General features: G+C 45.9%; 1 protein-coding gene across 1 annotated transcript in view; it reads right to left on the bottom strand.

Moving 5' to 3' along the window:
- LOC139226779 (dynein axonemal heavy chain 17-like) overlaps positions 1-27,092 on the bottom strand; it is a 1,002,254-nt gene that overhangs the window by 411,900 nt on the left and 563,262 nt on the right. The window contains exons 31-33 of the mRNA XM_070857781.1: positions 24,865-25,017; positions 11,378-11,503; positions 4,647-4,754 (exon numbers count right to left, since the gene is read on the bottom strand). Coding sequence (XP_070713882.1) covers positions 4,647-4,754; positions 11,378-11,503; positions 24,865-25,017 — 387 coding nt within the window. The remainder of the gene's footprint in view (positions 1-4,646; positions 4,755-11,377; positions 11,504-24,864; positions 25,018-27,092) is intronic.

Here is a 27,092-nt window from a genome sequence, read left to right as displayed (position 1 = left end):
ACCAGGGTATAAACAGGCTATGGTTTGGGACTGAATGATTCTACCAACTGTAAGAATACACCATGTTCAGCTTTATTTTTGTTGTAACTGTGCTTTAACATGGCCGAACTTAAAAATACCTCTTTGTTGAACTGTTGCAGCTGCAAAAATGTGTATCGCAGATAAAAGTCCTGGGCAAGTCTGTGAAAGCAGGACTAATCAACTCGTAACATCCTCAGACAAAATGCAGTACCTGTAACTGTCCTTGGAGCCCACGGATTGATAAGACAGCAAAAACAACTCGTTCTTACAGAAGTTACACTGGATTGAAACGTAACACATTTTTAATTAAAGAATGGGAAAAAAAACAACTGCAGACTTTTGATAAGAAGGAACTGAAGACCAATTATTCCACTATTGGTATAGTTTTGGACATACAAACAGTGGGCTGGTTTTAGGTATAATTGGACTATAATACGTTGTTGCAGTCAAGAGAGCAACCTGGTCAGTTGCCAAATAAAGAGCCACAGACTAATTACTGGACGCTTGACCACCACTAGTGTTAATTACGTGTGAGTTTTGCTTATAATTGCTTGAGTGTAGGGTAAATAAACTGTTAGACGGCACATCTTATGGGATCGATCTATGCGGGTTTATTGTGCATTGATGCTATTGGTTTTTTCACTTGTACTCTTTTGTTGATATTTAAGTAATGGTTAGCCCGTGAGGGGAAACGAGATCTCCGTGTCTTGAGTTGTCTGTTCCACAAGTTTGAACTCTATAAACTGTTAGACAGCAAGGGGTAGAAATTGACCCCCGCCCGAAACGGGGCACTCCCACCCCATTTCAATGGTTTTTACCGCAGTTGCGGTTCAGTTCATCTCTTGAGCGACATTCAGCTCTTTGTTGTTTTTTTTTCTTGGATCTGGAAGTCGCTCTTAATGGGGGCGGTGACAACACTTGAGGGGCAGAAGTTGGGGCGGTGTGGAGTGACCGCCACGATGACATCATAACGGCGCCGCGTCACCACGGCTCTCCCCTTCACTTAAAGGAGAAAGCCTCCATGATTTTAAAACTTCGGCCCACCTGGCGACCAGTGAGGGTTTCGGCTGGGCCAGCGGCCTGGCAGCCAAGAAGAGGTGCCAGGCAGCTTGTTGGCGGCCCGACCGAACCTGGGGGCATAATTGTCGGGGCAACATGGCAGTCGGCCGACAAAAAACAAAAAATGGCAGCAGCGGCAGTGTGTCCTCCCCTTTAAGGGAAGCTGCACCACCGTTGCAGAAGGCCACAGCCTCACACGGCCACCGGGCGGGCCGAAGATTTTCAGAGGGGAATGTCACCGTCGAGGAGGGAACATTGGCAGTGCATGCTGTGATGACGCACTTACCACAGATCGGCAGCTGTAGGGGGGGATCGGGGCATTGCCGAGAAAACTCGGGAGGGCAATTGGGCTAGCAGCGGCTATTCCACAAAAAGTCGGCGGTCACTCCACTCCGCAGCGTGGCCACCGATTTGCAGTGCTAACAGGCCTTAAGGAGAGGGGCAATTTCGGCTCCCAAGTCTTGCACAACAAAGTTTAAGTTCAGCAATAAAGTGCCGAATAAACATCCCCCTCTGGTCTTGGCACAAACGCCATTCTTCCTCAGTAAAATAATCAAACCTCAATCCAAACAGCACCATCAGCACAGAATTTTGACAATATTTGAAGCTGTATAAAATGCTGTAAAACATAAAAGGAGCCGAAATTGCCCTCCGACCGATATTGAAGATTTTTCTCCGGCCCAATATGTGGTGCGGAGAGTAGAGCGAAATCCAGCTTTTTAAAAAATGTTTTCCTTTTTGCGGTGTTCAGGGTGGAAGTCAACGTGGAGCGGGGCAGACGTCGGTCAGTGTCATCAACGCCGTGCTGATGCGTCACAACGTCCCTCCCCTTCAGTTAAAGGTGAGGGCTGCGGCGAACTCTGCAGTTAGTTTAGGTTGGTGCATAGGGCCACCAGGGAGGGTTTTGGCTGGGCCAGCGGCCTGGTACCCAAGAGGGGGTGCCAGGCTGCATGTTGGAGGCCCGGACAAACCCGTGAATGTCACTGTTGAGCTGACCTCTGAGTCGGCCGACAATTCAAATAAAATAAAATGGCGGCCTCCCCTTTAAAGGCAAGCAGGCCGCCCAGCCACACACAGCTTCCTGTCAGGGGCACCATGCGGCGGCCGATCCGCTTCCACGGAGCAATTTCCCAAACTGCTTGGTGGGGGGGGGTCGGCGTGTACCCAACGGGGTGGCAACACGGGCACAACCTCTTTGGGGGGGGGTCATGGTTCTTATAGAAAGGGGCAATTTTGGCCCCAAAAGATTATTTTTTATATTTTCCTTCCACCCTTGCCTCATATTTTTTATGTCACAGTACACTGTGATTCCACAAGAGCAGGGTGAAAACTGCAACAGTGATGTGGTATCTGTCTCACACAGCCAGAAGTTAATGGGAATATAGGGGAAAATTCTTCACTGGCTGGAGTCATAAAGGAAGATTGTTGTGGTTGATGGAGGCCAATCATCTCAGCCCCAGGACATTGCTGCAGGAGTTCCTGAGGGCCAACCATCTTCAGATGCTTCATCAATGATCTTCCCTCCATCATGTCAGAAATGGGGATATTCGCTGATGATTGCATAGTGTTCCAGTCCATTCGCAGGAATAATTGCTTTGGAAAGCAGCAATTTCAGAGGCAGTGAATAGAGAAAGCAAGGGAAGCCACCAATGCAGAAAACAACATTGTATGCTGGTTTTGCAGGATGCAGCTAACCATGGAGTTGAGGTACAGATCAGCCATGATCTAATTGAATGCAGATCACGCTCGAGGGGCTGAATGGACTACTCCTGTTCCTAGTTGTTCCTTTGATTCTCCTTTACCTTAAGTTTCTTCAGTTCTTCTTTTGAATCATGTCTTAAGGAGCCACTGCTTGAACACAGAATCTGCTAATACAGGTGTTAGAAATAAAATAGTATTGGCCCTATGGACTGGAGGGTAGCTAATGTAACACCACTTTTTAAGAACGGAGGGAGAGAGAAAACGGGTAATTAGTTAGCCTGACATCAGTAGTGGGGAAAATGTTGGAATCAATTATTAAAGATGAAATAGCAGCACATTTGGAAAGCAGTGACAGGATCGGTCCAAGTCAGCATGGATTTATGAAAGGGAATTCATGCTTGACAAATCTTCTAGAATTTTTTGAGGATGTAACTGGTAGAGTGGACAAGGGAGAACCAGTGGATGTGGTGCATTTGGACTTCCAAAAGGGCTTTGACAAGGTCCCACACAGAAGATCGGTGTGCAAAATTAAAGCAAATGGTATTAGGAGTAATGTATTGACGTGGATAGAGAACTGGTTGGCAGACAGGAAGCCGAGAGTCAGGATAAACGGGTTCTTTTCAGAATGGCAGGCAGTGACTAGTGGGGTGCCGCAGGGCTCAGTGCTGGGACCCCAGCTATTTACAATATACATTAATGATTTGGATGAGGGAATTGAGTGTAATATCTCCAAGTTTGCAGATGACACTAAACTGGGTGGCGGTGTGAGCTGTGAGGAGGATGCTAAAAGGCTGCAGGGTGACTTAGACAGGTTAGCTGAGTGGGCAAACGCATGGCAGATGCAGTATAATGTGGATAAATGTGAGGTTATCCACTTTGGTAACAAAAACACGAAGGCAGAATATTATCTGAATGGTGGCAGATGAGGAAAAAGGGAGGTGCAGCGAGACCTGGGTGTCATGGTACATCAGTCATTGAAAGTTGGCATGCAGGTTCAGCAGGCGGCGAAGAAGGCAAATGGTATGTTGGCCTTCATAGCTAGGGAATTTGAGTATAGGAGCAGGGAAGTCTTACTGCAGTTGTACAGGGCCTTAGTGAGGCCTCACCTGGAATATTGTGTTCAGTTTTGGTCTCCTAATCTGAGGAAGGACGTTCTTGCTATTGAGGGAGTGCAGTGAAGGTTCACCAGACTGATTCCCGGGATTGCAGGACTGACATATGAGGACAGGCAGAATCGACTGGGCCTTTATTCACTGGAGTTTAGAAGGATGAGAGGGGATCTCATAGAAACATATAAAATTCTGACAGGACGGGACAGGTTAGATGCAGGAAGAATGTTCCTGATATTGGGGAAGTCCAGAACAAGGGGTCACAGTCTAAGGATGAGGGGGTAAGCCATTTAGGACCGAGATGAGGAGAAACTTCTTCACTCAAAGTATTGTGAACCTGTGGAATTCTCTATCGCAGAGAGTTCTTCATTAGATATATTCCAAGAGGGAGTTAGATATGGCCCTTATGGCTAAAGGGATCAAGGGATATGGAGAGAAAGCAGGAAAGGAATACTGAGGTGAATGATTAGCTATGATCTTATTGAATAGTGGTGCAGGCTCGAAGGGCCGAATGGCCTACTCCTGCACCTATTTTCTATGTTTCTATGTTTGCAACATTTTTCCTGAAGTAGGTGATATTCCTCATTAAATGAAAGGAAAGAATGACCGATGCCCTACAGTGCTTCAGCAAATGTTAGTCCCCACTAATCAATATCCAAACTTTGGACTCAATCTCCCAGCTGAAGATCTGCCAACAATGTCAACAGTTCATCAATAATACTCAAAAAAGAAAAGTACTCTTAAGATTTAGCAAACCTGCTTTTTCAGATAGTCTTTCATTGCATTTTCATAACCTTCTTCCAGTTTTCCAAATGTACTGGTAACTTCTCCATTCCAAATAATCTGTATACCAGTCAGAGCAATCTAAAATAAATATTGCAACAATATAAACATTGGATACATGTATAAGCATCTATACAAGTGGTAATCTATCATTGATTAAGTCATGAGGGAGATAGTGGGGGCAAAGTTAACCCCCACCACTAGGTAGGAATGGAGCGTGCGTGGGGTACAAATTGAGCAGGTGTACTTACCATTGCTATTTTAACAGTGTGCACTTTTCAGATGGAGGAGGCTCTCATTGCAGGTAGACAGGAGCCTCATGAATGGCATGTAAATCAGGTCCTAAGATGCAAATTAGAACCCCGATGCAATCTTAACTAAAAACAAAATAAGAAATCCCTCCCGTCGGTGAACCCACTAGGTAAAACCTCATGGGATTGGTTCCACAGGCAGTAGGCTGCAGAATTTAAAGCAGTCATGAGCTCAAGGCATTTAGATCATTGACATTTGTATGCTTATACAATTCTGGCGAATCTGCATTGTACCTTCTCAAAGGGCAATATATGTTTCCTGAAGTTCGGTTGCCTAAACTGAACTCAATACTCCAGATGGGATCTGACCATGGCTCTGTACAACTGAAGCATCACTTCCTCACTTTTGAATACAAAAGTTCAACATTTCATTAGCATTTTTGAATACTTTTTGTACCTGTGTATTAGATATTAGTGATTTGTGTACAGGGACACCCAATTCCCTTCTACTTTTCCTCAAGTATCTCCAGTTCTTTTTTTGAACCAAGTCTTAAGGGGTTGCTGCTTGAACTCAAAATCTGCTAATACAATTCCAAGTGCACAGTCAGTCCCTGATGATCAGTTCCAGTGGCTTCCCCACAACTGACATTAAACTGACAGGTCTGCAGTTTCTTCCTCCCTCCCTTCTTAAATAATGGAGTTACATTTTCAATTTTCCAATCCAAAGGCATGTTCAACATCCTGGAGAAATTAGAGGGACATAGGCCTAGAAATTGGGTCACTAATGCCACCCGTTTGCGCTGATGTCCTGGAGAAAAATGGAGGCCACCATTCCAGTGCCCTCTTCTGGGCCGGGACTTGGCTGAGGGCCTTAGCGTTACCAACAGCATCGCTGGTCCTGGACATGTAAATGAAGAGAGCGTGACATCGCCGATTTAACGTCACCTCAGTGAACTTTGACCTTAGCGCTGAGTTCAGCACTGGGTCTTAAGCTCGTTCTGGAAAACTGAGCATTCCCTGGACTGACAGAGATGCTGTCAGCACCTCTTAAAGGGACACACACATCTTTCAGGTCAGTTTGTATTTAAGCTTTTGGACTGGATATTTTTTTTTATTGAAGTAGTGGCTAGCTGCAATACATTCTAAAAGATTTACAGGGAGTGAAGGTGGCTGCTTGCAAGGCCTTGGATGATAAAGGAAGGTCTCTGAGAAGATAAAAAATGCTGGAAATACTCAGCAGGTCAGGCAGCATCAGTGGAGACTGAAATGGAGTTCACGTCTCAGGTCAAGATGCTGCCTGACCTGCTATGTATTTCTAGCATTTTATGCTTTCATTTCAGATTTACAGCATCCACGCAGAGGGAAGAAATTGACACAGAGGAGAAAGCAGAAGGAAGGATGCAACTCAGACAGTCGTGTTCTGGCTGGGATATCGGGATAGAATAATCCACCTGCGGTACCAGTGACCACAATCCCAATTCCCCTTTCAAAATTTGTCCCACACCGTCCCTTCCCTCTGTTACTGACCATCACTTTTTGGCCACAATGATGAAATAAAAGCCACCACAAAGCAAAATTTCCAATCCAACATTGTACATCTAGCCATCAAGAAATCAACTCATCATCCTTATACATTCCCTTAGTGATTGTCTTGTATGCCTTTGCCTAACCTTCTGATGTCATGCAGTGCTCATCATCATCATAGGCAGTCCCTCGGAATCGAGGAAGACTTGCTTCCACTCACAAAGTGAGTTCTTTGGTGGCAGAACAGTTCAATACGAGAGCTACAGACCCTGTTACAGGTGGGACAGACATTCATCGAGGGAAGGTGTGGGTGGGGCTGGTTTGCCGCACGCTCCTTCCGCTGTCTGCGCTTGACCTCTTCACGCTCTTTGCGTTGAGACTCGAAGCACTTTCTCCACCTCGGGCGGTCTTCGGCCAGGGTCTCCCAGGCGTCAGTGGTGATGTCGCACTTTACCAGGGAGGCTTTGAGAGTGTCCTTGTAACATTCCCGCTGCCCACCTTTGGCTCGTTTACCATGAAGGAGCTCCGCATAAAGCATTTGCTTAGGGAGTCTCGTATCTGGCATGCAAACTATGTGGCCTGCTCAGCAAAGTGTGGTCAGTGCTTCAATACTGGGGACGTTAGCCTGGACGAGGACACTGATGTTGGTGCGTCTGTCCTGCCAGGGGATTTGCAGGATCTTGCGGCGACATCATTGGTGATATATCTCCAGTGACTTGAGGTTCCCTCTATACATCGCCCATGCCTCAGATCCATACAGGAGGGCAGGTATTACTACAGCCCTGTAGACCATGAGCTTGGTGGTAGATTTGAGGGCTTGGTCTTCAAACACTCTTTTTCTCAGATGTTGAATCTCCGCATCAATGTCTGCCTTTGTTGATAAGAGGCTCCCGAGATATGGGAAATGGTCCATGTTGTCGAGGGCCGTGCCGTGAATCTTGATGATTGGAGGGCAGTGCTGTGCGGCGGGGACAGGCTGGTGGAGGACCTTTGTCTTACAGATGTTACGCGTAAGGCCCATGCTTTCATATGCCTCAGTAAATAAATTGACTATATCCTGGAGTTCAGCCTCGGAATGTCCGCAGACGCAAGTGACATGCAGGCCGTGATCCTTACCAACGGATCTATTACAGACCCAATTCATGTCTGGATTGGGGTCAAACAGGGCTGTGTAATCGCTCCAACCCTCTTCTCAGTCTTCCTCGCCGCCACGCTCCACCTCACAATCAACAAGTAGTGCTATCCCAGTGGCTGCAGCATGGCTGATGGAAGGCTGCTGAATTTCAATGGGGGACACTGCAAATGGCTTTGCTGGTCGACCTGGAGGAGCTAGGATGTCAAATCGAGTGACGGAGTATCTTCTTCTTCACTTTACTCTCCCTCTTCTTGGTCAACCACTGGCTTGGCAGGCTGCATTTCTTGGGTGTGTGAAATGAGGAAGACACAAGGATGCAGTTGTGGTGATGAGAGGGCGGGAAGGCAAGATGCATGCCAGAAGGAGGATAATGTATGAGAATACCAGTTTCTTGTATCCTTATTGCCCCGCCGCTGGCTAAGGGCTCAGCCATGCCCCTGCCAAGATGGCTTGCACTATCTCCTCCAAGGGGGTGAGTTGAGGCTAGGAATGGGAGGGGTGTCTCGCGATTGGCACAGATTGCTGGCAGGTGAGTGACTTGGGGAGGGGGGATGAGTCGTGCATTAAGCAGTGTGTGAGGCAAGTGGAGCAGTTGGTAGGAGACGGCTTTTGAAGATGCATTCACTGACCTTGACTAGTGGTCGGAAGTCTTGAAACTTCTTTGGGCACAGGAGTCAGTTAGTGCGGGCGACACTGCTGGCAGTGATGGCCTCAGTGATGTGGTCTCACATCATTCTTTCTGGATGGCCTCCTGCCTACTGCGGGTAGGGGACCTCTCTTGTAGTGTTAACCCCCTGCACAAAGCTGCAGTGCTGTGTGTGTGATTCTAGGTGCTCTTCAATGGTTTGCTGAGCCAATTTTGTTAGTGCTGAAGCACTTTTCTCAATTTTTTAGGTGCAGAAAGGAATTCAGCTTTAAGAGCTCCCATTGTTATTTCCAATGTTAATTTTTTTCTGAAGACAATTGAGATGGTAGGGCAAACAACTGCCTATTTTTACATGATTTTTATTTTTTCATTTCAGAGGGCAGTGTCCCTTTAAAAATCTATCAGCATAATCCTCGATTCCCTTACCCCTCATAATCTTTGTCTAGTCTATACTATTCACTTCAACCACTCCCTGTGGTAGCGAGTTCCACATTCTCATCACTCTTTGGGTAAATAAGTTTTTTGTGAATTCCCTATTGGATTTCTTGGTGACTATCTTATATTGATGGCCTCTGGTTATGCTCTTCCCCACAAGTGGAAACATTCTCACTGTACCCACTCTATCAAAACCTTTCATAATTTTAAAGACCTCTATTAGGTCGCCCCTTAGCCGCCTTTTTTCAAGAGAAAAGAGACCCAGCCTGTTCATCCTTTCCTAATATGTTTACACTCGCATTTCTGGTACCATCCTTGTAAATCTTCTCTGCACCCTCTCCTGTGCCTCTATATCTTTTTTATAATATGGTGACAAGAACTGTATATAATAATCGTAATAAACCTCACATTTTACTGTGTTAAACTTAATTTGCCAATTAAATGCCCATTCTGCAAGTTTATAAATGTAATTAATCTGGGATCTTGAGCCTGTGTGAGCGCAGTTGCAGACTACAGCTCCTTGGCTGCAGTCAGGGCAGACTGACCAAGCAGCTTTCAGGTACCATGGTAGGTATTGGTTGACGAGGTAGCTAGTGAGCAGATCATAGAATTATAGAAATTTACAGCACGGAAGGAGGCCATTTCGGCCTATCGTGTCTGCGACGGCCGACAAAGAGATATCCAGCCTAATCCCTCTTTCCAGCTCTTGGTCCGTAGCCTTGTAGCTTATGGCACTTGAAGTGCATATCCAAGTACTTTGTAAATGTGGTGAGGGTTTCTGCATCCACCAGCCTTTCAGGCAGTGCATTCCAGACTCCCACCACGCTCCGGGTGAAAAGAAGTCCCCTCAAATCCCCTCTAAACTTCTTACCAATGACTTTACATCTATTCCCCCTGGTTGTTGACCCCTCTGCTAAGGAAATAGGTCCTTCCTATCCACTCTATCTAGGCCCCTCATAATTTTATACACCTCAATAAGGTCTCCCCTCAGCGTCCTCTGTTCCAAAGAAAACAACCCCAGTCTATTCAATCTTTCTTCATAGCTAAAATTTTCCAGTCCAGGCAATATCCTCATAAATCTCCTCTATACCCTCACTAGTGCAATAACAGCTTTCCTGTAATGTGATGACCAGAACTGCATGCAGTACTCTAGCTATGGCCTAACTAGTGTTTTATATAGTTCAAGCATGACCTCCCTGCTCTTGTATTCTATGCCTCGGCTAATAAAGGCAAGTATTCCGTATGCTTTCTTAACCACCTTATCTACCTAGCCTGCTACCTTCAGGGATCTGTGGACATCCACTCCAAGGTCCCTTTGTTCCTCTTAATGTCCTACCATATAATGTGTATTCCCTTGCTTTGTTAGCCCTCCCCAAATGCATTACCTCATATTTCTCCGGATTGAATTCCATTTGCTACTGTTCTGCCCACCTGACCAGTTCATTGATATCTTCCTGCGGTCTACAGCTTTCTTCTTCATTATCAACCACACCGCCAATTTTTGTACCATCTGCAAACTTCTTAATCATACCCCCTACAATCAAGTCTAATTATTGATATATACCATGAAAAGCAAGGGACCTAGTATTGAGCCCACTGGAAACAGCCTTCCAGTCACAAAAACACCTCAACTATTACCCTTTGCTTCCACCCTCTGAGACAATTTTGGATCCAATTTGCCACTTTGCCTTGGATCCCATGGGCTTTTACTTTCGTGACCAATCTTTCATGTATGACCTTATCAAAAGCCTTGCTCAAATCCATATACACTACATCAAATGCACTACCCTTATCAACCTTCATTGTTACCTCCTCAAAAAATTCAATCACGTTAGTCAGACACGACCTTCCCTTAACAAATCCATGCTGACTGACCTTAATTAATCCGTGTCTTTCTAAATGAAGATTTATCCTGACCCTCAAAATTTTTTCCAATACTTTTCCCATCACCGATGTTGACTGGTTTGTAATTACTCAATCTATCCCTTTCTCCCTGTTTAAACAAAAGTACGTTAGCAGTCCTCATCTGTAGCCAGAGAGGATTGGAAAATGATGGTCAGAGCCCTGCTATTACTGCCCTATTGTTTGCCTACATATTTGCTCTTCTATTTTCCTCTGACTATTTGAGGGTCTATAGTACACTCCCAGCAATGTGATTGCCCCTTTACTGTTCTTCCATATGTCCTCATTTGATGATCCTTCTAACGTATCATTCCTCCTCACAGCTGTAATTGTTTCTTTAAACAATATTGCAACCCTCCTCCTTTTCAGCCCCCTCTCTATCTTGTCTGAAAACCCTGTAGCTAGGAATGTTGAGCTGCCAATCCTGCCCTTTCAGTTGTTTCAGTAATAGCTATGATATTGTACTTCCCCTGTCTACCTATGCCTTCAGCTCAACTGCCCTATTTACTAGACTCCTTGCATTGTAGTATATACAATTAAGCACAGCCAACTCTCAGAATGTCTATTGTCTATTTCTTGCCTTTGTTTCCTCTGCCTTCCAAACTCACTTAGTAATTTACTACCTTTCATTTCCAGCTTTGTTTCACTCCCTTCTGAATCTACGCTCAGGTTTCCATTGCTGATTCTAGGTGATACTTTCATGGTATAATCACAAGTATAATTATTTTAGCTAGTAACCTTTACAATTGCTACTGCATTCACACTCAAATTTAACCCATGGAATATATAACTTATTTTCTCTGAACAGTACCTGTGCAGGGTATTCAAATATCCATTGCTCTCTCGGCTTTTCTTCATAAGCCATTACAGCTTCACCGATTTCATGACGCAACGTGGCACACATTCTGTCTAACAACCGATTTAACCAAATTTCAACCTAGGAACAATGCATGCAACAAAAACAAATTGAAAACAAGTAGAATTAGGGACAAATATATAAGTAATAAAGAACTAATTTACATTTATATAAAGCCATTCCCAACCAAGGGCTTCACAGTTAATCAAGTTCTTTTGAGGTGTAGTCACCGTTGTAATGCAGGGAAATGCAGCAGCCAATTTGCACTTAGCAAGGTTCTGCAAACAGCAATGAGGTATTGACCACGTAGTCTTTTTTTAAAGTGTTAGTTAAGCGATTAATGTTGATCAGGACACTGGGAAAAGTCCCCTGATCTTCTTTGAAATGAGCCATTCCACCTGATCATCATCATCATAGGCAGTCCCTCGGAATCAAGGAAGACTTGCTTCCACTCTTAAAATGAGTCCTTAGGTGGCTCAACCGTCCAATATGAGAGCCACAGTCCCTGTCACAGGTGGGACAGATAGTCGTTGAGGGAAAGTGGGGGTGGGACAGGTTTGCCGCACGCTCTTTCCGCTGCCTGCGCTTGATTTCTGCATGCTCTTGGCGATGAGACTCGAGGTGCTCAGCGCTCTCCCGGATGCACTTCCTCCACTTAGGGTGATCTTTGGCCAGGGATTCCCAGGTGCCAGTGAGGATGTTGCATTTTTTCAGGGAAGCTTTGAGGGTGTCCCTGTAACATTTCCTCTGCCTACCTTTGGCGTGTTTGCCGTGAAGGAGTTCCGAGCAGAGCGCTTGCTTTGGGAGTCTCAGGTCTGGCATGCGAACGATGTGGCCTGCCCAGAAGAGCCGATCAAGTGTGGTCAGTGCTTCAATGCTGGGGATGTTGGCCTGGTCGAGGACGCTAATGTTGGTGCCTCTGTCCTCCCAGGAGATTCGTAGGATAAGGTGGGGTAAGTACCTGGTTTTCTTTGTTAGAAATAGGTTCGAAGTCTCTTTAGGTAATGTTTTCACTTGTTGGTAGTCAGGACTTAGATTGTAGAGTGGAGACTTTCGATTCTTCGGCTTCTTTCTGTTGGAGTTTTGTCTCGAGCTTGATCTATCGCGGTGGTTTTTCATTGGTACCACATTGGCTGTGGTCGGTTGCTGCCGCGATAGTGATGTTCTTCCTTCCTTCAGGACTTCAAGACACGAGGCTGGAGAAGTTAGTTTACAACTGTCATGTTGGTTTCTCCCCCTTCTTGATGACATAAGCGTAGTATAGTACTAGGCATAGAATGGCATACCTTCTAGTAAAATAGGGGGCCAGTTATACGGTTTGAGTTGTCCTAATCTTCGCACCAAATCAGTCCAGGATTCTTTGTAAGATTTTGGTGGGCTCGCTAAAAGTTAATAAGTCTTGGGTAGGTTGTGTTCTAAATCTGTTTCCTTTTGTGCTTGGTTTTCACATACAAGCTGTAGCGGGCCTTTTGTTCTTATTCATGTTGGAGATGGCTTTTCTTGGTTTAGTTTCATGGCTGAGTTATTGTTGTAATGTTAATGTCTGTTGTGGAGAAGGGTTTTCGAGTATCCATTTCTCCAGACAATTTACCTTAGTCCCAACACCCAGACAGTTCCAATAATCAAGTTGACTTCTTTAGTTCCTTAGACCCGCCCACAGACTTGAATTTGTCTTGTAAAAGTCCAAAATTCGATTAAAGTTCGTAGTTTCTTCCATAAGCACTTTAGGATTTCAAACTTTCCGGTAGATAGTACCAAATTAAATTTCCTTTCCAATGAGCCCAAACACTGCGGAGGGGGGGGGGGTTCTCAAGAATTTTGACCTTTCAGCGGGGAGCTTGTTGAGCATGACAACGTGGACCACTTACCATACCTCGGGAGCCTACTATCAGCAAGGGCAGACATTGACAACGAGGTCCAACACTGCCTCCAGCGTGCCAGTGCGGCCTTCAGTCGCCTGAGGAAGAGAGTGTTCAAAAACCAGGAACTCAAATCTGGCACCAAGCTTATTTGTCTACAGGGCTATAGTGATACCCGCCCTCCTATATGGCTCAGAGATGTGGACCATATACAGTAGACACCTCAAAGCACCGGAGAAGTACCACCAGCGCTGCCTCCGCAAGATCCTGCAAATTCACTGGGAGGATAGATGCACCAACGTCAGTGCTTTTGATCAGGCCAACATCCCCAGCATCGAAGCTCTGACTGCACTTGACCAGCTCTGTTGGGTGGGCCACATCGTCCACATGCCTGAAATGAGACTCCCAAAGCAAGCGCTCTATTCGGAATTCCTACATGGCAAGCTAGCCTCAGGTCGGCAGAGGAAATGTTTTAAGGACACTCTCAAAGCCTCCTTGATAAAGTGCAACATCCCCACCGGCACCTGGGAATCCGCCAGACCGCCCTAAGTGGAGGAAGAGCATCCGGGAGGGTGCTGAGCACCTCGAGTCTCGTCGCCGAGTGCATGCAGAAAACAAGCGCAGGCAGCGGAAGGAGCGTGCGGCAAACCAGACTCCTCACCCAACCTTTCCTTCAACAACTGTCTGTCCCACCTGTGACAGAGACGGTAATTCCTGTATTGGACTGTAGAGTCACCTGAAAACTCACTTGAACAGAGAAAGCAAGTCTTCCTCGATTGCGAGAGACTGCCTATGATGATGATACCTGTATTATGTTTAAAATCTTGGGGTTGAAATTCCTTGATCCCGTTCCAGTAAACTGCAATTCTGAAATCGACGCATAATCTCAGGTCAGGACAGGGTCACAAAATTTATATACATTGGCACCAGAATTAGTGAATCTTGACTGTCCATCAGAAGGAGCTGGATTCAACACATGATGCTTGACTGTCATTGGGGCAGAAGCCAGCACAATTCAAGGCTGGCAACTCAACATCCAGCGGTATTCAATATTCAGGAAGGATAGACAGAAAGGAAAATGAGGTGGGGTAGCGTTGCTGGTTAAAGAGGAGATTAACGCAATAGTAAGGAAGGACATTAGTTTGGATGATGTGAAATCTGTATGGGTAGAGCTGCGGAACACCAAAGGGCAGAAAACGCTAGTGGGAGTTGAGTTTGGTAGTTGGGACCACCAAACAATAGTAGTGAAGTTGGAGATGGCATCAAACAGGAAATTAGGGATGCGTACAATAAAGGTACAGCAGTTATCATGGGTGACTTTAATCTACAAATAGATTGGGGTAACCAAACTGGTAGCAATACAGTGGAGGAAGATTTCCTGGAGTGTATAAGGGATAGTTTTCTACGCCAATATGTCGAGGAACCAACTCGAGAGCTGGCCATCCTAGACTGGGTGTTGTGTAATGAGAGAGGATTAACGAGCAATCTTGTTGTGCGAGGCCCCTTGGGGAAAAGTGACCATAATATTGTAGAATTCTTCATTAAGATGGAGAGTGACACAGTTAATTCAGAGACTCGGGTCCTGAACTTAAAGAAAGGTAACTTCAATGGTATGAGACGTGAATTGGCTAGGATAGACTGGCGAATTATACTTAAAGGGTCGACGGTGGATAGGCAATGGCAAACATTTAAAAATCACATGGATGAACTTCAACAATTATACATACATCCCTGTCTGGCATAAAAATAAAATGGGGAAGGTGGCTCAACCGTGGCCAACAAGGGAAATTAGGGATAGTTTTAAATCCAAGGAAGAGGCATATAAATTGGCCAGAAAAAGCAGCAAACCTGATGACTGGGAGAAATTTAGAATTCAGCAGAAGAGAACAAAGGGTTTAATTAGGAGGGGCAAAATAGAGTATGAGAGTAAGCTTGCAGGGAACATAAAAACTGACTGCAAAAGCTTCTATAGATATGTGAAGAGAAAAATATTAGTGAAGACAAAAGTAAGTCCCTTGCTGTCAGAATTAGGTGAATTTATAATGGGGAACAAAGAAATGGCAATTGAACAAATATTCTGGTTCTGTCTTCACTAAGGAAGACACAAATAACCTTCCAGAAATACTAGAGGACCGAGGGTCTAGCGAGAAGGAGGAACTGAAGGAAATCCTTATTAGTCAGGAAATTGTGATAGGGAAATTGATGGGATTGAAGGCCAATAAATCCCCAGGGCCTGATCGTCTGCATCCTAGAGTACTTAAGGAAGTGGCCCTAGAAATAATGGATGCATTGATGGTCATTTTCCAACATTCTATAGACTCTGGATCAGTTCCTATGGATTGGAGGGTAGCTAATGTAACCCCACTTTTTAAAAAAGGAGGGAGAGAGAAAACAGGCAATTATAGACCAGTTAGCCTGACATCGGTAGTGGGGAAAATGTTGTAATCAATTATTAAAGATGTAATAGCAGCGCATTTGGAAAGCAGTAACAGGATCAGTCCAAGTCAGCATGGATTTATGAAAGGGAAATCATGCTTGACAAATCTTCTAGAATTTTTTGAGGATGTAATTAGTACAGTGGACAATGAAGAACCAGTGGATGTTATTAAAGGGGGTGCAAGAACAGAGAGACCTGGGGGTGTTTGTGCACAAATCTTTGAAGGTGGCTGGGCAGGTTAACAAGGCAGTTAATAAAGCATATGGGATCCTGGGCTTAATAAATAAAGGCATAGAGCACAAAAGCCTGGAAATTATACTAAACCTATATAAAACACTAGTTCAGTCTCAGCTGGAGCAGTATGTCCAATTCTGGACACAAATACTTTGGAGAGGGTAGAGAAGACATTTACTACAATGGTTCCAGGGATGAAGAAAGGTGGGTTCCTGCATAAAATTGAAATATTCCCAATGCCTGTTGCACATCATTTCTAGCACTGATTCTGCTATGGTGAAAATGCAAAATACATCATATTGGGTATTCCATCATTTGCATCTCATTACCATACATTTTTCAGCCAATGTCCTAGGCTCATCCATCACCATCCCTGGGGATGTCCTGTTCCACTGGCAGGACAAAATTCCCAGATGTTGCGGCACAGTGGTATACAGTCGGGAGGAAGGGACCCTGAGAGTCCTCAACATTTACTCCGGACCCCATGAAGTCCCATGACTTCAGGTCAAGCATGGGCAAGGAAACCTCCTGCTGATTACCACCTGCCGCCCTCCCTCAGCTGATGAATTAGTAATCCGCCATGTTGAACAAGGGTACAGCATGTACTCTGGGTGCTGGACTTCAATGCCCATCACCAATAGTGGCTCGGTAGCACCACTACTGACCGAGCTGACTGAGTCCTGAAGCACATAGCCGCCAGACTGGGCCTGGGGCAGGTGGTGAGAGAACCAACACGAGGAAAGAACATACTTCACCTCGTCCTCACCAATCTACCCGTCGCAGATGCATCTGTCCATGACAGCAGTGGTAGCAGTGATCCCTGCACTTTCCTTCTGCAGATGAAGTCCCGTCTTCACACTGAAGACATCCCCATCTTTTTGTGTGGCACTACCACTGTGCTAAAAGGGATAGGTTCAGAACAGCTAGAGCAGCTCAAAACTGGGCATCCATGAGGCTCTATGAGCCATCAGTAGCAGCAGAATTGTTTTACCTCACAATCTGTAACATCATGGTTTGGCATATCCCGCATTTACCATTACCAACAAGTTAGGGGACCAACCCGGGTTCAATGAGCAGTGCAGAAGAGCATGCCAGGAGCAGCACCAGGCATACCTAAAAATGAGGTGCCAACGTGGGGAAGCTGCAACATGGGACTATACGCATGCTAAACAGCAGAAGCAGCATGCTGTAGCTAAAGCTAAGTGTGGGTGGCTCTGCTGCACAGAAGGGCAGGAAAAAGAGTGGGAGAGCTATAGTGATAGTGGATTCTATTGTAAGGGGAATAGATAGACGTTTCTGCGGCCATGATCGAGACTCCAGGATGGTATGTTGCCTCCCTGGTGCAAGGGTCAAGGATGTCCCGGAGCGGCTGCAAGGCATTTTGAAGGGGGAGGGTGAACAGCCAGTTGTCGTGGTGCATATAGGTACCAACGATATAGGTATAAAATGGGATGAGGTCCTACAAGACGGATTTAGGGAGCTAGGAGCTAAATTAAAAAGTAGGACCTTAAAGGACCTCAGGATTTCTGCCAGTTCCACGTGCAAGTCAGAGTAGGAATCGCAGGATAGCTCAGATGAATACGTGGCTTGAGGAGTGGTGCCGAAGGGAGGGATTCAAATTCCTGGGACATTGGAACCGGTTCTGGGGGAGGTGGGACCAGTACAAACCAGACGGTCTGCACCTGGGCAGGACTGGAACCAATGTCCTAGGGAGAGTGTTTGATAGTGCTGTTGGGGAAGGGTTGAACTAATATGGCAGGGGGATGGGAACCTTGCAGGGAGACAGAGGGATATAGAATGGGGGCAGAAGCAAAAGACAGAAAGAAGAAAAATAAAAGTGGAGGGCAGAGAAACCCAAGGCAAAAAGCAAAAAGGGCCACATTACAGCAAAATTCTAAAGGGACGAAATGTGTTAAAAAGACAAGCCTGAAGGCTCTGTGCCTCAATGCGAGGAGTATTCGTAATAAAGTGGACGAATTAACTGCGCAGATAGCTGCTAATGGATATGATGTAATTGCATCACGGAGACATTGCTCCAGGGTGACCAAGGCTGGGAACTCAACATCTAGGGGTATTCAACAGTCAGGAAGGATAGACAGAATGGAAAAGGAGGTGGGGTGGCGGTGCTGGTTAAAGAGGAAATTAACGCAATAGTAAGGAAGGACATTAGTTTGGATGATGTGGGATCGGTATGGGTGGAGCTGCGGAACACCAGAGGGCAGAAAACGCTAGTGGGAGTTGTGTGCAGACCACCAAACAATATTAGTGAGGTTGGGGATGGCATCAAACAGGAAATTAGGGATGCGTGCAATAAAGGTACAGCAGTTATCATGGGCGACTTTAATCTACATATTGATTGGGCTAACCAAACTGGTAGCAATGCGGTGGAGGAGGATTTCCTGGAGTGTATTAGGGATGGTTTTCTAGACCAATATGTCGAGGAATCAACTAGAGTGCTGGCCATCCTAGACTGGGTGATGTGTAATGAGAAAGGACTAATTAGCAATCTTGTGCGAGGCCCCTGGGAAAGAGCGACCATAATATGGTAGAATTCTTTATTAAAATGGAGAGTGACACAGTTAATTCAGAGACTAGGGCCCTGAACTTAAGGAAAGGTAACTTCGATGGTATGAGACGTGAATTGGCGAGAATAGACTGGCGAATGATACTTAAAGGGTTGACGGTGGATAGGCAATGGCAAACATTTAAAGATCACGTGGATGAACTTCAACAATTGTACATCCCTGTATGGAGTAAAAATAAAATGGGGAAGGTGGCTCAACCGTGGCTAACAAGGGAAATTAAGGATAGTGTTAAATCCAAGGAAGAGGCATATAAATTGGCCAGAAAAAGCAGCAAACCTGAGGATTGGGAGAATTGTAGAATTCAGCAGAGGAGGACAAAGGGTTTAATTAGGTGGGGGAAATAGAGTATGAGAGGAAGCTTGCTGGGAACATAAAAACTGACTGCAAAAACTTCTATAGATATGTAAAGAGAAAAAGATTAGTGAAGACAAACATAGATCCCTTGCAGTCAGATTCAGGTCAATTTATAATGGAGAACAAAGAAATGGCGGACCAGTTGAAAAAATACTTTGGTTCTGTCTTCACGAAGGAAGACACAAATAACCTTCTGGAAATACTAGGGGACAGTGGGTCTAGTGAGAAGGAGGAACTGAAGGAAATCCTTATTAGGTGGGATATTGTGTTAGCGATATTGATGGGATTCAAGGTCAATAAATCCCCAGGGCCTGATAGTCTGCATCCCAGAGTACTTAAGGAAGTAGCCCTAGAAATAGTGGAAGCATTGGTGATCATTTTCCAACAGTCTATTGACTCTGAATCAGTTCCTATGGACTGGAGGGTAGCTAATGTAACCCCACTTTTTAAAAAAGGAGGGAGAGAGAAAACGGGTAATTATAGACCAGTTAGCCTGACATCAGTAGTGGGGAAAATGTTGGAATCAATTATTACAGATGAAATAGCAGCACATTTGTAAAGCAGTGACAGGATCGGTCCAAGTCAGCATGGATTTATGAAAGGGAAATCATGCTTGACAAATCTTCTAGCATATTTTGAGGATGTAACTAGTAGAGTGGACAAGGGAGAACCAGTGGATGTGGTGTATTTGGACTTTAAAAGGACTTTTGACAAGGTCCCACACAAGAGATTTTTGTGCAAAATTAAAGCACATGGTATTGGGGGTAATATACTGATGTGGATAGAGAACTGGTTGGCAGACAGGAAGCAGAGAGAATGGCAGGCAGTGACTAGTGGGGTGCCGCAGGGCTCAATGCTGGGATCCCAGCTATTTACAATATACATTAATGATTTGGATGAAGGAATTAAGTGTAATATCTCCAAGTTTGCAGATGACACTATGCTGGGTGGCGGTGTGAGCTATGAGGAGGACACTAAGAGGCTGCAGTGTGACTTGGACAGGTTAGGTGAGTGGGCAAACGCATGGCAGATGCAGTATAATGTGGATCAATGTGAGGTTATCCACTTTGGTGGCAAAAACACGAAGGCAGAATATTATCTGAATGGCGGCAGATTAGGAAAAGGGGAGGTGCAACGAGATCTGGGTGTCATGGTACATCAGTCATTGAAAATTGGCATGCAGGTACAGCAGGCAGCGAAGAAGGCAAATGGCATGTTGGCCTTCATAGCTAGGGTATTTGAGTATAGGAGCAGGGAGGTGTTACTGCAGTTGTACAGGGCCTTAGTGAGGCCTCACCTGGAATATTGTGTTCAGTTTTGGTCTCCTAATCTGAGGAAGGACGTTCTTGCTATTGAGGGAGTGCAGTGAAGGTTCACCAGACTGATTCCCGGGATGGCAGAACTGACATATGAGGAGGGACTGGATCGACTGGGCCTGTATTCACTGGAGTTTAGAAGGATGAGAGGGGATCTCGTAGAAACATATTAAATTGTGACGGGACTGGACAGATTAGATGCGGGAAGAATGTTCCCGATGTTGGGGAAGTCCAGAACCAGGGGACATAATCTAAGGATAAGGGGTAAGCCATTTAGGACTGAGATGAGGAGAAACCTCTTCACTCAGAGAGTTGTTAACCTGTGGAATTCCCTGCCGCAGAGAGTTGTTGATGCCAATTCATTGGATATATTCAAGAGGGATTTAGATATGGCTCTTATGGATAAAGGGATCAAGGGGTATGGAGAGAAAGCTGGAAAGTGGTACTGAGGTGAATGATCAGCCGTGATCTTATTGAATGGTGGTGCCGGCTCGAAGGGCCGAATGGCCTACTTCTGCACCTATTTTCTATGTTTCTATGTTTCTATCCCACAATCAACGGATCAGATCAAAGCTCTGCAGTCCTGCCACATCCAGTCATGAATGGCGGTGGAAAATTAAACAACAGGAGGAGGAGGCTCCATGAACATCCCCATTCTCAATGATGGCGGAGCCCAGCACACGAGTTCAAAAGACAAGGCTGAAGCATTTTCAACTTTCTTCAGCCCGAAATACCGAGTGGATGATCCATATTGGCCTCCTCCTGAGGTCCCCAACATCATAGAAGCCTGTCTTCAGCCAATTCAATTCACTCCATGAGATCTCAAGAAAAGATTGAGTGCACTGGATACAGCAAAGGCTATGGCCCCCATCAACATCCCAGCTGGCGTGCTGAAGACGTGTGTTCCCAGAACTAGCCGCGCCTCTAGCCAAGTGGCTCCAGTATAGCTACATAACTGGCATCTATTCATCAATGTGGAAAACTGCCCAGGTATGTACTGTCTACAAAAAGCACCACTAATCCAATCCGGCCAATTGCTGCCGTATCAGTCTATTCTCAATCATCAGCAAAATGATGGAAGGTGTCATCGACAGTGCTATCAAGCAGCACATACTCACCAACAACCTTCTCAGTTTGGGTTCCGCCAGGACCATTCAACTCCAGACCTCATTACAGCCTTGGTCCAAACATGGACAAAAGAGCTGAATTCCAGAGGTGAGATGAGAGTGACTGCCCTTGACATCAAGGCAGCATTTGACCGAGTGTGGCATCAAGGAGCCTAGTAAAATTGAAGTCAATGGGCATCAGGGGGAAAACTCTCCACTGGCTGGAGCCATACCTAGCACAAAGGAAGATGGTTGTGATTGTTGGAAGTCAATCATCTCAGCCACATCGCTGCAGGAGTTTCTCGGGGCAGTGTCCTAGGTCCAACCATCTTCAGCTGCTTTATCAATGACCTTCCCTCCATCATAAGGTCAGAAGTTGGGATGTTCGCTGATGATTGCACAGTGTTCAGGTCCATTTGCAAGTCCTCAAATAATGAAGAAGCCCATGCCCACATGCAGCAAGACCTGGATGACATTCAAGCTTGGGCTGATAAGTGGCAAGTATCATTTGCGCTACACAAGTGCTAAGCAACAAGCAAGAGTCTAACCACCGCCCCTTGACATTCAACGACATTACCATGGCCGAATCCCCCACCATCAACATCCTGGGGTTACCATTGACAAGAAACTTAACTGGATCAACCACACAAATACTGTGGCAACAAGAGCAGGTCAGAGGCTGGGTATTCTGCAGCGAGTGTCTCACCTCCTGACTCCCTAAAGCCTTTCCACGATCTATAAGGCTCAAGTCAGGAGTGTGATGGAATACTCTCCACTTGCCTGAACGAGTGCAGTTCCAACAACACTCAAGAAGATAGACACCATGCAGCACAAGGCACCTCACCCACCATCTTAAACAGTCACTCCCTCCACCACTAGTGTACCATGGCTGCAGTGTGTATCATCTACAAGATGCACTGCAGCAATTCGTCAAGGCTTCTTTAGCACCACCTCCCAAATATGTGGCCTCTACCACTGAGAAGGACCAGGGCAGCAGGTGTGTGGGAACACCATCACCTCCAAGTTCCCCTTCAAGTTACACACCAACCTGACTTGTAAATATATCGCCATTCTTTCATCGGTGCTGTGTCAAAATCCTAGAACTCCCTCCCTAACAGCACCATGGGAGTACCTTCACCACACGTACTGCAGCGATTCAAGTAGGCAGCTCACCACAACCTTCTCCAGGACAATTAGGGATGGGCAATAAATGCTGGCCTTGCCAGCAACGTCTACATCCCATGAACACATTTTTAAAAACATCTGTCTGTATTTGGGCATAGGTGTTATTTGCATAATGTCACATAGTGGAAAATTGTGGAAATTATTTCAGCACCAATGAACCAATGGAATAGCTTCCCAGCAGATCTTTATCCCCTGCCTACTGCAGTTACACCAGAGAACAGAGGAATATTTGCCTTTGAATATCTTGTCTGTTGCACACAACCACATATAGGGCTCAATTTTCCCCAGTATTTACGCCATTTTTTTTGGAGTAGGCAGTTTTTTCTGGCCTAACTTAAAAATCCCCAGTTTCCCTAATCAATTTGCACCAGCGTAACTGACTTCATTACTTTTTTTTAGGTACGTTTTTTTTTCTCAAAAGGGGGAGTTACCAGCCACCTATGCCAATTCTGCCCATTTAGGCAACTTTAGCCAACTAATAGTTACTCCATTTCTACTTAGGCCAGCGTATGTGGCCTCTCGCGAAAACCCTTGCGGAGAGTTAAAGAAATCAGCGCAGGTAAGGGAATCGGTGCAGTTAAGTGCAGCAGATGCCCGTACAGCAGCAGCAGGAAAGGTGAGAGAGACTGGGACAGAGAGATGGGGGAGGAAGAGAAAGGTGGGGGGAGGGAGAGGGGGTGATGGGAGGGAGAGTGGGTGGGGGGAAGCCTTTGACCGGGAGGGAGGAGACCACTCGGCCTGGGCTAGGGGCGGGGAAGCAGACCGGGAGGCCATTCGGCCAGGGCTAGGGGAAGGAGAACTCACTGGCAGGAGAACGCACTAGCAGGAGAACTCACAGAACACACCGACAGGCAGGAGAATTCACAGAACACACCAGCAGGCAGGAGAACTCACAGAACACACCGGCAGGCAGGAGAACTCACTGGCAGGAGAATGCACTGGCAGGAGAACTCACAGAACACACCGACAGGCAGGAGAACTCACAGAACGCACCGGCAGGCAGGAGAACTCACTGGCAGGCAGGAGAACTCACTGAACACATCGACTGGCAGGAGAACTCACAGAACGCACCGGCAGGCAGGAGAACTCACTGGCAGGAGAATGCACTGGCAGGAGAACTCACAGAACACACCGACAGGCAGGAGAACTCACAGAACGCACCGGCAGGCAGGAGAACTCACTGGCAGGCAGGAGAACTCACTGAACACACCGACAGGCAGGAGAACTCACAGAACACACCGGCAGGCAGGAGAACTCACAGAACACACCGACTGGCAGGAGAATTCACAGAACACACCGGCAGGCAGGAGAACTCACAGAATGCACCGGCAGGCAGGAGAATTCACAGAACACACCGGCAGGCAGGAGAACTCACAGAACGCACCAGCAGGCAGGAGAACTCACAGAACGCACTAGTAGGAGAACTCACCGGCAGGAGAACGCACCGGCAAGTCCTTCGGCCAGGGCTAGGGGCGGGAGAACGCACTGACAGGAGAATCGAACCGGTGGGGACCGAGAATGGGACTGGACCAACAAGCCCTTCCGGCAGGGTTGGAGGTAAGTTGCTATTCTGTGTTTTTCAATTTTTTTAATGTGTTGCAAGGTGGCTGCATGCTTGTGTCCCTGGTTACCATGGCAGCCTGATCTTTTTGTCGCAGATCACGGATTCATCCCCCTCGGGTTAGGCCACGCCAAAATGAAGGGATCCTAAGGGGAAACTTACAACACTTTTTTTTTGGCGGTACTTGTTTCACAAAAAATCGGGTGTAACTCTTAAAAGTACGCCAAAAAAATGCTTTGGGGAAAATTGAGCCTATAAAAACCAGACTAGTGGCAGTCCTAAAATTCAACATAGTAATCAGTCTTTCAAATTGTGAAAGTGGAGGTAATTGACAGTGTGAGCTAGGGAGCGCTTGGCAGCCAACTAGGCAAAGTGCTTTTTTCACTGCTTCATATTGTTTCACCTTCAAGCTCAGTCACTTACTAACATATTGGTTATTTTGCCCAGCAACAGTAAGGCATTTTGTGCAGGCACCATCCACCATGGTAACACTTCATCTTGATTTTTCTATAGGATCCTTCGGGATTAATGTACCTGTGACTAAAGAGAAGCATAAAGCTGGGCCATCTCATGATTTTCCACATTGCACTTTTGAGCAGGCAGCAACCAGTTCAGATCCGTTCACTTTGGAATATTAAAGAGTCAAAAAAGAACATCCAGTGAACTGCATAACAGAAGTGAGGCAGAGCAAGTGAAGGTGGTGTGAAATGACCATACCAGTTCAAATGAGTGCATGCAATAGAGGTAATCACACCGTCACATTATCAAGTGATCATGACATTGTAGTAAACTTAGAGACACTCACCTGACCAGTCAAATCACACGGTTTATCAAATGGCACATATTCATTTTCTTTACTGTACATGCCAATGCCAACTTTCAATGGCTTGTTCTCTGCATCCATTTGGAACTTCAGTTTAGCCATGTTATCAAATAATTTTGACAAATGCTGACTCACCTAGAATATAAGGGAATATTAATCACAATCATTTTATATTCTCAAGAAAAGTCTGCCACGCACACTTAGGTCATCATTGCACATATATGATGTTCAGATTTGGTTCTATTAATGTTGTATTTCTTTTAATACTCCTTGCCCAGTGACTACACTGGCCCGAATATTTCTTAACCCCACCTCTGGACAGGCGCAGAGCACACAAAATGTGCTGCACCTGTCCTGATTTGATCATGTTTAAATTCAGGACATTAGCATAGATTGTCTTCCAGACACGGGTACATGAAATGTTTGATTATTTTAACACAGGGCGGGAATCGAACGTCAATGCAAGATCGGGCTGGAAATTGGAGATGTTAGTGCTGTTTTGGCCTATTTTGGCTGGTGGACAGCGTACCAATGTTCACGCTCGTTAGAGATATGTATATAATGCAGATCGTGATGTCAGTGAGTGGGCAATCTACAATTTTCGCATTTGCCGCTGCACTACCAGGCCTGTGTTAATCACATCCAGCTGACCAAGGGTTCACAGCAGGAAGGAGCCTCCAGCAGCATTATTTAAGGGAAAATCAGCAACAACTTACAGCTGAGATGCTTTTTCAGTTTGACTGGTTCTGTACAACTTTCTACAACAGGCAAGTTGGCCTTCATAGCTAGAGGATTTGAGTATCAGAGCAGGGAGGTCTTACTGCAGTTGTACAGGGCCTTAGTGAGGCCTCACCTGGAATATTGTGTTCAGTTTTGGTCTCCTAATCTGAGGAAGGACGTTCTTGCCAACGAGGGAGTGCAGCGAAGGTTCACCAGACTGATTCCAGGGATAGCTGGACTGTCATATGAGGAGAGATTGGATCAACTGGGCCTTTATTCACTGGAGTTTAGAAGGGTGAGAGGGGATCTTATAGAAACGTATAAGATTCTGACAGGACTGGACAGGTTAGATGCAGGAAGAATGTTCCCGATGTTGGTGAAGTCCAGAACCAGGGGACATAATCCTGGTTAGGAGTAGGCCATTCAGCCCTTTGAGCCTGCACCGCCATTCAATAAGGTCATGGCTGATCACTCCCTCAGTACCCCTTTCCTGCTTTCTCTCCATACCCCTTGATCCCCTTAGCCATAAGGGCCATATCTAACTCCCTCTTGAATATATCCAATGAACTGGCATCAACACCTCTCTGCGGCAGGGAATTCCACAGGTTAACAACTCTCTGAGTGAAGAAGTTTCTCCTCATCTCAGTCCTAAATGGCCTACCCCTTATCCTAAGATTATGTCCCCTGGTTCTGGACCTCTTCACAGCTCACACTGCCACCCAGCTTAGTGTCATCTTCAAACTTGGAGATATTACACTCAATTCCCTCATTGATGTATATTGTAAATAGCTGGGGTCCCAGCACTGAACCCTGCGGCACCCCACTAGTCACTGCCTGCCATTCTGAAAAGGACCCGTTTATCCCGACTCTCTGCTTCTTATCTGCCAACCAGTTCTCTATCCACGTCAACACATTACCCCCAATACCATGTGCTTTAATTTTGCACACTAATCTCTTGTGTGGGATTTTGTCAAAAGCTTTTTGAAAGTCCAAATACACCACATCCACTGGTTCTCCCTTATCCACTCTACTAGTTACATCCTCAAAAACTTCTAGAAGATTTGTCAAGCATGATTTCCCTTTCATAAATCCATGCTGACTTGGACCAATCCTGTCACTGCTTTCCAAATGCGGGGGGCGGGCGGACTGTCCGCCGCTGTCACTGATCAGTGTAGCGCTGATGGTGTCATCGCGCTAGCGCATCACCACGTCTCTCCCCTTCACTTAAAGGGGAGAGCTGCTGCGATTCTTTAGGTTAGGACCGTGGGGCCACCAGGGAGGGTTTCGGACGGGCCAGTGGCCTGTCATCCAATAGAGGGTGCAAAACTGCTTTTTGGCAGCCTGGCTGAACCTGGGAACGTAATTGTTGGCCCAACACGGCAGTCGGCTGACAAAAAAATAAGATGGCGGCCGCGGCAGTAGATCCGCCCCTTTAATAGCAGCCGCACCGCCATTTTAGAAGCACTCCAAACACAGTGCACCGACAGAAA

The sequence above is a fragment of the Pristiophorus japonicus genome, chromosome 16, assembly GCF_044704955.1.
Source record: "Pristiophorus japonicus isolate sPriJap1 chromosome 16, sPriJap1.hap1, whole genome shotgun sequence".
NCBI classification, from domain to species: domain Eukaryota; kingdom Metazoa; phylum Chordata; class Chondrichthyes; family Pristiophoridae; genus Pristiophorus; species Pristiophorus japonicus.
The sequence above is the reverse complement of the archived record's forward strand: the minus strand, read 5'-3'. Positions and strand labels throughout refer to the sequence as shown.